The sequence below is a fragment of the Dipteris shenzhenensis genome, chromosome 18 (assembly GCF_047967505.1).
Source record: "Dipteris shenzhenensis isolate YYH24624 ecotype China chromosome 18, Dip_SZ_1.0, whole genome shotgun sequence".
Classification (NCBI taxonomy): domain Eukaryota; kingdom Viridiplantae; phylum Streptophyta; class Polypodiopsida; order Gleicheniales; family Dipteridaceae; genus Dipteris; species Dipteris shenzhenensis.
The window spans coordinates 52,449,723-52,460,394 of NC_141613.1; the positions used below are offsets into that span (position 1 = coordinate 52,449,723).

The 10,672-nt window shown below is 45.5% G+C and overlaps 1 protein-coding gene across 3 annotated transcripts in view; it reads right to left on the minus strand.

The window, feature by feature from the left end:
- Nucleotides 1-9,849, minus strand: part of LOC147891402 (uncharacterized) — a 264,973-nt gene extending 255,124 nt beyond the window's left edge. For all 3 annotated transcript variants that reach the window (XR_015542618.1, XM_087389724.1, XM_087389723.1), the window contains exon 1: nt 9,529-9,849. Coding sequence is in view for 2 of the 3 variants with exons in the window: in XM_087389724.1 (XP_087245850.1) it covers nt 9,529-9,832 (304 nt within the window). In the remaining variant the exon portion in view is untranslated. The remainder of the gene's footprint in view (nt 1-9,528) is intronic.
- Between the last annotated feature and the right edge of the window lie 823 nt (nt 9,850-10,672).

Genomic DNA, 10,672 nt, shown 5'->3' on the forward strand with positions numbered 1-10,672 from the left:
CTTAGATTTCTAAATATTCACCTGTAGACCAGCAGCTAGGCCATATAATGAAAGAGCATGCATAAGGAAAGAAACATTTCTCTCTGTATTCCTTGAAGTACAAAAAGAATCATCAGCATATGCTTGAGCAACCATAGTGTGACTTCCATGAATTTCCAGTCCATGCAACATGCCTATAGCCATCAAATGATCCATGTATTGAAGGATTGGATGCGTGGCTATCGCATACAGCAGCGCACAAGCAGACACCCCTAGCGAACCGGACAACGTAAGTCCAATATTCAGAAATATCCCCAAAGAATATAGAGGTACCTTTACTGTCATTGTACAGCCAGTAGATAACATGCTGCATTTTCGTGCGAAAACCCAAAGCTTGCATGGTCTGCGAGATGAAAGCCCATTGAACCGTGTCAAAAGCCTTGGCAATATCAACTTGCAAAAATAGCACATCCTGCTCCGTGTACTTTGCTTATTCTATCCCAATATAGGCATTTGTAATATTATCAGTGATATGCCCATGAGAAACAAACCCATATTGTGCAGGATGGAGACCATCATGTAAGTATCTTTTGATGCGATTAACCACCATTTTGGTTATGATCTTATAAATTATTAGCATATAAGAGTGATAGGACGCCAATCAGCCAAAGATTCACAAATTTGCTTCTTTGGAAGAAGCTTGACAAGCCCTTTCTTCCACGAATACGGCATTTGTTGTTGTTGCCAAGCATAATTGACCATTTGCAGCAAAGTAGACTTGAGGATAAATATGCAAGGAAAAATTCAAGAGTGAGACCATCCCATCCTAGAGACTTCCATCTACCACAAGATTTTATAACTACCTTTTCAGTAAAAGGTTCCTCCAACTCCAAAGCCTATGTAGGATGTGTGGTGCCATCTTAGTCTCTTTGCCAGAAGAATCCTTCTCCATGTGTTCCTCTTCCATCACCTGAAAAGCACACACCATCCATCTCACTACAACACAACGCGCACAGAGATTTGAAGCCGCATCACCAAACATAAACAAACTACTACGGACGAAATTGGTTTGTTTTCGCGTCAGGCCCCAATCTCCGTATTGAGGATGAAGAGTAGTACGTTCCTCCGGTCCCACCATACGTCACCGAAGAGCTCTGATAGCTGCTACTATTCGACTGACAACTCCTATTCGATAGATAGTCCCCGTTTGACGGAGTCTCTTGGCGTAAATGGTTTGTCCCCGGCCGTGTTGTGCCCGCTTTGAACAGGAAATTATGAAATATGTGAGCTCTCGAGGTCTTCTTCTTTGTTTCTACTTTAGCTTTTCACGTTCCATGTAAAGCAAAAAGAATGCGTAATGGACCAGCACTGACAGAGAGTCCATCGATACCTGATCCAAAGTCATCGTGAGGACGTTGGGCAATCGGCTGCTGGTCATGTCTGGAGTTGTTTTCGGGCGTTTCATGATCAATCACGGGGGCCCTTCATCCTTCCTACAAATCAACCAAAAGTCGGGAAACAATGCATGCACGATTCATAGCTCCCTCGCTTCCACCACATCACCCCCCACCTCCTCTGCCAGCATATGACCTTGCCCTCCCCCCCCCCCCCAGCGCGGCTTCCCTCCTCCACACGTTGCCCCTTGAACATGTCATCACAACCCACGCTCCTCTTGTCTCTCCTTTTTTTTGCCCCACAGTTTTACTTCTCACCTTGGAGAAATAGATGCACCATCTTCAGGCATCCTCGAAGATAGTGAGGCTCTTCCTCTCCTTGCTCCCAATTTGCTCTCACGCCCAACGCCTGATTCTCGGAGCTCAAGCACAACAACCATCTCAGCACAGTTACTACTATATAGTTGGCTTGGCAAAGAGACTAAGATGGCAGCACATCCTAGAGGTCTGGTGGGCTTTCCACTTCTCAACCTGAGTTGGATGCAACTCTTCTCTCCCACCTCTGTCCAGAGCCCAATCAAACAATCAATATGTGCATGTATAGGCATCTGCGGTCTCCTTTCCGACCATGAAAATAGGAGAGACGGAGGCTGAATGTGAAAGGCATCATAAAACCAAGCATCTCTGCCCCATTGAAACAAAACAAGAAGGCATCCCAGGCTGCTCTCTCCAAGGAGTAAATGCCTCCCTCTCTTTCCCCTTCCTTATTTTAGGGCAACCCAACCATGTTGAAGTCACCTCCAATAACCCATGAATCTGCAATGGGGGCCCAAGAGAGGAGCTCCTTCCACATAAGGACATGGTCCCTTCTATTGTTGGGGCGTAAAGGTTGAGAAAGCTAACTTTAGGTCCCCCAATCATGAGAATAATCCACTAAGCTCTAGAAGGAATGAGCAACCCGTGTCCAATAACCACGGGAAAAAAGACTGTGAAACTGAAATGCATGTATCTCTCCTAGTACCCAACGCATGTCACCAAAAGGTGTGACCTGAAAGAAGTTTGCCTGACTTGACACAATCTCTGGCATCCAATTTGTGCTCCTGAACAAAAAGAATATCAATGGGGCCCCCATTAACACCTAGATGAAGCTGATTGCAAATCAGCTCCCTACGACGGCGATGTGGCACACTGCCAAGGCCGTGTATGTTCCAACTAACAATCCTCATTGGTGCGAGGAAGTGGGATGGAACACCTTACCCAACTGGTAGCTGAAACAAACCTCTCCTGGGTAGAATCCCTCCTACCAAGGGGAGGAAAATCCACGGGAGAAAAAACCCCTACACCTGCGGAGGGGGATGCTCTGTTGATAGGGATTCCCAAAACAACATTCTCAAAGTGGAGGGTACAAACTACTCCTCCCTAATATCCGCCATATCTGCCAGTACAAAGAAGGAGTTCCTATGAATCAAGCCTGGCAGAGAAGTACGAACCGCACTCAAAGAAGGTGAAGGAGAGGCAACCCCCTTGCCTCTATTGATGGAGGTAGACTGAAGAGCAAAAGAGGCAAGGGGCTGCACCAGAGAAGGGCCAGAAGTCTGAAAATCAGAATGAGCATCATCATTGGTCCTATCCAAAGGTGGATCTGAGGTATCTCTGGCGGGGAGTGAGGCACTCAATGGCCCCTCCAGAACTGTATCTGGTGGAACGGGGGCAGGGACATCTGTAGTTGTGTCTGTTTGGCTTGCAGCTCGTGCATAAAACTCCTTTTTGGTCATCTACACCCTTTCCGTGGCAACCAGCTCAGTCATGCCAAAAATTTGGTGAGGCTGGAAAATTGAATTGAACAAATTATCCAATCTGGAAAGTGAAGATTCAGAACCATCTAGTGGCCGGGGAGACATGGGAAGTGAAGGAACGGAGGTGTGTTTGCTTCTAGATGATGGGATTTCGCCATTCAAGACTTCACTCTAGCTTCATACCTGTCTATGTTGTTTGCATAATCAATCCTCCTCTATTCACAAGCTAAGGCCTGTCAATTACAAAGAAACATAATATCGATTCTGTGAATGACACCTCTGCACTGTCATTATGTTTGTATTTCTTCTACACGCCAGCACTGCTGCCTGCACTCTGCCTACATGTTGATAACCTACCCCTTAAGCTTTTGGGTGATGTTCAACCTGTCAGCCTCCATATGAGGAGAACATAAGGCAGTGGATCAGGTGCTCTAGGCCTCCGTCTGAGACTGGTTGTAGATGCCTGCATGCTGCAATGTCCAGAAGTTTTGTGTGGGGCAGAGAGCTGCAAATAGGCCTCCTCTTATAGGCCAGGCCTGTGGCTGACTGTCGGCCATAATGGTTAGTTGGTACAGACCTGCTGGTCAGGTCAAACAGACCCCCAGTTGACCCATCTAGGTTCCCCAAATCTACAAACCAGGTTGGCCTGGTCTGCCCTCCCTAGCCCTATATAAGGGCCCTTTGCTGGCTCTTAGGGTATCCCTATAAACACCTTTTCCAATGCATACAGGAGCCCTAACAGAGGGTTACATAGTTGAGCGTTTTTCAAAATATTCAAGAGGAATATGAACATATGATTTTTGCATTGCAACCTGCTCTGTTCTGACGGGAAAGATGGAAGTCTGTCTAAATAGTTAAATACCTTAATTCATCCTAGAGTCTTGTACCTTAAGGAATTTTGACCTCCGCTATTGCCATATCTGAATGGTGTTCCTTGGTGGTTATCGTACCATCCACAATAGGCTAAGTATGGTTATTGTACCCAAGAAAAGATCCACAATAGGCTAAGTGTGTGGACTATCGAGAGTTAAATAAGGCAACCAACTTGGACTCCTATAAGGCCTTAGTTGCTAAAGGGAATGGCAAGGGCACGCCACCAAGGATAAACCCCAAGGGATGAGGATCAAAAGGGGATAAGTTGACAGATTCAGATAGGAAAAGGAAGACAGACTCAGACAGAAAAAGGAAGACAGATTCAGAAAGGAAAAGGGGATCGACAGATCCAGACAGGAAAAGGAAGACAACGTGGTTCTATCGTAAAAAACTAAGTAGCTTTGCAAAGGATGGCCAAAGATGAACACAGACCAGAGAACAAAGAGTCCAAGTCAGAGACCACCAATGTCATCATAGAAGATCTCTTCATGGTCATGATCCATTGTCACAGAGAGGTGCTCAGCACGTGCAGTTAGATGGAGGGGGACCAGGGGGGAGGGGGTTACGTCGACAACGAAGCCCCAAAGCACATGTTGAAGACGAAAGAATGATTCCAGGGTATGGACAATGTCAGTTCTGGATCATCCAACCATCATTGTGAGGGATAATTATAGCTGCCCAAACGAGGGTATCGACCACATACCTTTCACATATAGCACAAGCAAAGATAAAGTAATGACAAAAATCTTGTATGTGCCTTATTTGTGTAAGATTTTTCTTTCTATCAATCATTTAGCTAAAAGAAAAATGAGGATCAGCTTCAATGAGGGCAAAGTGACCAAGTCCAAAGCTAGAGACAAGTTGATTGCTTTCAAAGCGTCAAAGAAGAACCCTACAAGATTAGTGCAATTTTGGTACAAGGAAATAAAGGGATTGTGGCATGACAGGTTTGGACATTGGATACTCAGCTCTCGAGGAGATGCACAAGGCAAGTATAGTGGATGGACTTCCACAACTTGTAAGCAAGCAAGAGGTTTTCAGAGCTTGCATGGAAGGCAAGCAACATCAGAATCCATTATAATGAAGGCCATGAATAGTCACTAAGCCACCAGATTTGGTTCATTCAAATCTCTATGGGTCGATGTCTACAAGATCACTTTCTAGGTCATAATATTTCCTAATCTTCATACATGATTCCAGCAGGGCAACTTGGCTTTACTGTTTGTCTAAAAAGTCTCAAGCTTTTGAAAAGTTCAAAGAATGGTGTGCAAAAGTAGACAATGAGAAAGGGAAGAAACTAAAGTCTGTCGGAATAGATCAGGGGGGAGTTCACTTCAGATGAGTTCATTGCAGACTACAAAAACAACATCAAGCATCAGTCGATGACAACACCGACATCCCAACAAAACGAGGTAGCAAAGCAGAAGAACCAACTATGGGAATTGGCCTAAGCATGCTTAGGGATAAGAATCTTCCAAGATCCTTTTGGGCAGAGACATCAATACAGCTACCCACATCCTGAACAGAACCATGAATAAAGCAGTCACAAGCAAGATAGCTTTGAAGGCGTACCTAGGCAAGAAGCCTCTCATTAAGCACTTCAGGGTGTTCGGTTCTGATGCTGATGCATGGGTGCACATTCATAAAGACACTAAGCAAGCATTGCATTGTCAGATATGACAAGGAGTCTAAAGCTTATTGGCTATACAAGAAGGAGTTGAAGAGGGTATTGGTCAATAGAAACATGGTCTTTCAAGACATTGAGCCCTGCCTAGTCAGTGAAACACCCTCGGCTCCAACTTACCTCTTTGGTGCCCAAGCTTAAAGCTAAGGATGTAGCAACAGGTTCAGACAATGACAACTCAAAGTCCAAAACCAAGATTGAGAACTAGAGCCACTAAAGAAGAAGACTCTCAAAGAGAAGGGTACCACGTTGGTACTTGAAGACCATGGAGGACTTAGGAGTGACATTGATCAATGAAAGTAGTTACGAGGTGGAGAGCAATTCTCGAAATGAATTCAGAAGACTACCACCATGAACTACACATTTGAGCAATCCAAGAAACAAGAACCTTTGAAGAAGCAAAGAATGTCCCAAAATGGTGGACAATAATGGCATTGGAAGCCATTGATAAAAGCCACCCCTAGAATCTGGTGCCCAAACCAGCCAAAAGGAAGGTGATTGGGATGAAATAAAGCAAATTACAAGTCAAATGACACTCTCAAGAAGTACAAAGCAAGGTTGGTGGCCAAAGGCTATGCACAAGAAGAGGACCTTGACTATGATGAGACTTTTGCCCCAACAACTCCATGGAGACATTGCAGCAGACATGTGCCCCTCCTGATCATGAACCTTTGGATGCCCTGGTGCTTGAATTCCACCACTATAATGCGGCCTCATCTGGATGAGGCCAGTGGAGAGAGGTGTCACCCCACCCTCATCAAGCTCCATATCAATCTTGGCTCCTTCCCCATTGGGGGGGCCTCTATGAAAATCCCTCGGTGAGACTAATGCCACTGACCCCCGGTGCAAGTTAGAAGCCCCTCCTAACGCAAGAGCTTCTAAGGCTCCGTGCCTTGAGTGAGTCCTCTAACTATAAGCTTGCCCAAGAAGGCTCTCTTTTGCATATTTGGATCAATAATGTCCAGCCCTCTCTCCACCTTGGGGAGAATCACAATCTACCAAGCAACTCTTGCCCTAATAGTTCGTGTGCCATCTACACCTACCTAAGAGAAAGTTCCAGACCAACCCCCTAAGCTGTCCCGTGCAATTTCTATAGAAGCATTTAAATGATATGATGTACCAGGCTTCACTACAATCGCACTGCTTGCAAGGGATAGCCTCCATGGTAGTCTCCCAAGATACAATGAGGTGCTTGATGATGAAAAACTGTTAAGGTCTTACTGGGACCAAAATGCCCCAGAGAGGATGGACTTTCCCTCGCCTTCTTCAATGTTTTTAGGACTTAATACTCACCGCCCCTCCACGTAGCATTCCAAAAGAAATGATGCTGCCTTTCTTATCTTGTGGCTGAATGTGCCTCATCCTTAAGGGGACAGGGGGTTAGAGTCAATATTTGCCATTGGTGCCACTGGTCAATCACCCTTCAGTGTTAGAACATGAAGCCAAGTTGAGTCAGTTTGGTGTGTTCTAGTAAGTTCTAGTGTGAGTGTGTCCTATATGCATTGGGAGCTATCCCATATGCATTGGTGTTCATATGTGTGTGTGTGCTCTATATAAGAGCTGTACTCGTCTAGTGTCAAATCAATCAAGTATCAAGCTACAAGCTCTTTGGTCTACATGTGAGTACTTTCATTTGTTCATTGCTTAGTCATTTCATTTCCATTTCATTATGTCTTTCTTTGAGTATCATTATCCCTCCCCTCTCTCTCCTTCTCCACCATGTGCCTTCGTGTGGTATCAGAGCCTCCCTTCCTATTTTTCCCTTCTCCTCGCTCTACCTAGAGGATGAGAGAAGCCTACAAATGGAAGCTCTCCTCTCCTCCAAGATACAGCTCCCTTCCACTCCTTTCTTCCCATCTTGCTTCCCTTACCCTCACCTTCGGAGCTTTTGGAGCTGATCTACCACGCCATCAACTACCCCTTCTTCAGTCCTATATGCCTCGCCAACAGCCGCTTCTTTTGCCTCGCCATCAGCTGCCTTATTAGCCTCACCACCAACTGCTTCATCGACCTGCAAACAGGCCGTACAGCCCGTTTATATTTATGGTGTGTGGCTCCATGTTCCTAGTTAGTCCCTGGAGTCAAGAGGGGGATGTACTATGGAAGCCACATATTGACATTGATAGAGTCTAGTTATCGAGAGATGATCTGCAGGCTGAGCACAATGGATAGATGGAAACCCCAAGTGGGGCTCCTTATATGGGGGGAAAATCCTACCGACCCAATACAGAGCCTTGTCAGCCCTAATTGCTGACCTGACCAGTGCCGATCTGCCACATGGAAGGCTGACTTGGTCTGCGGTTATTTGTTGCCCCGCCCTGCTGTTGCAGGACATCTTTACAGGCCCTTCTGGCCAACCTGGAACAGGCTGAACAGCCTGCTCTTGGGGCCTATACAACCGCTTATGCTGGCCCCATTTGGCTGGACATTGCCCCAGCTCATGTGCCCTAAACAAGGGTCTAGTGCCAGCCCTTGATGCTGACCAGGATGGCCCATGAGGCTGGCCTAATCTAGACCAAGATATAGATTATGTGCTGCCCATGTGGCCGCCAGATTAAAAATTTGTACCTCGTGAATAAAAATGAGGAGATGCCTTAGGTAGAAATCTCCAGGATTTTACTCACAGCGAGATTGTACACTGTGTGAGTGCTTTGTCTTGGCTCAGCTTATGGCTATGGACAGTAGGCGTGATCACAGGGCAGGGAATGACTACACTCCTTTTGTTCGTCAAGGTGAAAAGGCCTCTCTGAGGTGCTAGACACAGTTAGCTTAAGATGACACAACAGATGCATGTAAGGCCTCCATTGTACATGATTTGATTGAGTCGCACGAGATCGGCGGCTTGGATGCTTGTTGCTTACATTGCACCGCGGAGGAATTGTGTGCATGCAGGCTGAAATCTGGATAGTCAAAGTCTTAGGTATTTCTTGACCACATCAGAAGGGCAAATTTTCTGTGCAGGGGACCTGTCATCCTTGCACATACCACCTCTAGAAGCCAAATAAAGGTATACAAGCGTTGACCTTGCATTTACTCTGGTGCCTTCGGGCAACCAAAATGGGAAAACACCTTCCACTCCTTATACGTATGGGAATCCTAGAAAGGTGTCCTCAAGGCATGTATTTATAGGAATTTATCGTCGTGGTAGCAAGTACGAACCCTGTTGGAAGCTGCCTTGTATGGTGTTTTTCAAGCATTAATAGAAGGTTCCTTTCCAAAAAAGTACAAACCCTTGGGCTAGGATTCATTAACTTAAGCGTAGAGTTGGGCTAATGCACATATCACAGGGATGCGTCATCCTTCACGTGGGCAATATGAGTGTTGAGACCAAGTACAAACACTGTGTCGCCTGTCTCTATATAAGACCGCGATATACCATGTCATGAAATGGGGCTGGTTTGACATGGTGTGCGATGTGCACGTGGTATAGATTCCCGTTCTGATTCTGTTTCCCCTTTTTCAAGTCGTTTTCTGACGTACTTTAAGTATGTCAGTGACCAAGAACTGAAAAGGTTATATGTGCTTTTTGCTGCTTAGAACGTAGGATTACGATTAGAACAGATTTTCTGAACGTTCTTATGAGGCGCGATTGGGTGAAACATTGCGCATCGAGCATTTATCTAAACCAGCAAGCTCTCCGAAGAATTGGCTTTTCGCAACAACCACAGCAGCGTCAGTTGAGGACTATGATCGATCTATCGTATTTTCGGGAGGACAATCAAGCAGTTTACCCGAGTACTCAACTATTAGTAAAATCTGGTATAGAAGTGTTAACGTTGCTCAGGCGCTTGAAGGCAATGACCTGTGTCATGGATGATCTGGTCAACATCGATGCTGTGCAGAGAGCGCCAATCGATGCGAGCTCTTCTCTTCTGGAATGAGAAAGGCATAGCAACACCTTTGAGGGCGTCTAGCAGGGGATTGGGGCGGAACGATTCGAGTTTGGGGTTGGTTTTGGAGGCATTACGCCAAGAGGTTCGCCTGCTTCCAGCGGGCCTCTTCCACTCGGTGGCCAGGGAAGGAAACTCTTCACTGTTACTCTCGGTGGTGTTGGAGGATCCTGTCATGGCTGCAGCACCCACGCTCTCCACATCGCTCGTCGGCATTGCAACAAGAGCGTCCCCTGTCTATCGCTGTATAAGCCACAAGACCCTCAAGTAGGTAGTTATTGTTCCGATTACTCAAAAGTTCGTGCATGGGCTCCAAATTTCCTTCTACGTTCATCATTGGTTGCAATTGATGGGTCGCTCCCGAATCACAATGGTGCTACCTTTGATGCTTGTCCAAATAAGTTTCCTCTTTCCAACCTCATCATGTTGCCCATGATGCTTTAAAAAACCTATAGGCTATCTAATGTTCACCTCATCATATTTGCTTTGAAACACACTACCCATATATATTGGGAATCCATGTTCATGTATAGCCAACTATTTTTACATTATCCTTCATATGCCGAAACTAATAAAGGCTTTGTGCTCTAGTTATGATTCCCTTTGAGATCCTTTGTAGGCTTCAATGCCTTCTCAACTCAAGCTACACTCCGATTTTCTTTTGCTTTGGGTAGTAGTAGACTCGACAAAATTAAGCTTAGCCAAGCTTACCTCGACTAGGTGTAATATGATGATAAGGTATTAATTAAATGATAGAGTAGGGGAGTATTGATAGATTGGGCATCTTCTATAAATACATCACTAAATAAGAGAGAGGGGGTGACTTTGAGAGGTCACTTGCATTCGTTGTAGCGTGAGTACATCAATGAGACTAGGAAGGTAATGCCAATTGGCAATGATGTGACTACATCAACGAGAACTAGACCGAGGTAATGCCAATGAACAAGGGTTGACAACAAGGTATGCTCATCAACGACATGTATTGATAGCCAAGAAATCATAAGAAGTTTACAATGATTTCAACCCCCTAGCAGCACCGTAATACCCCCCCAAAAA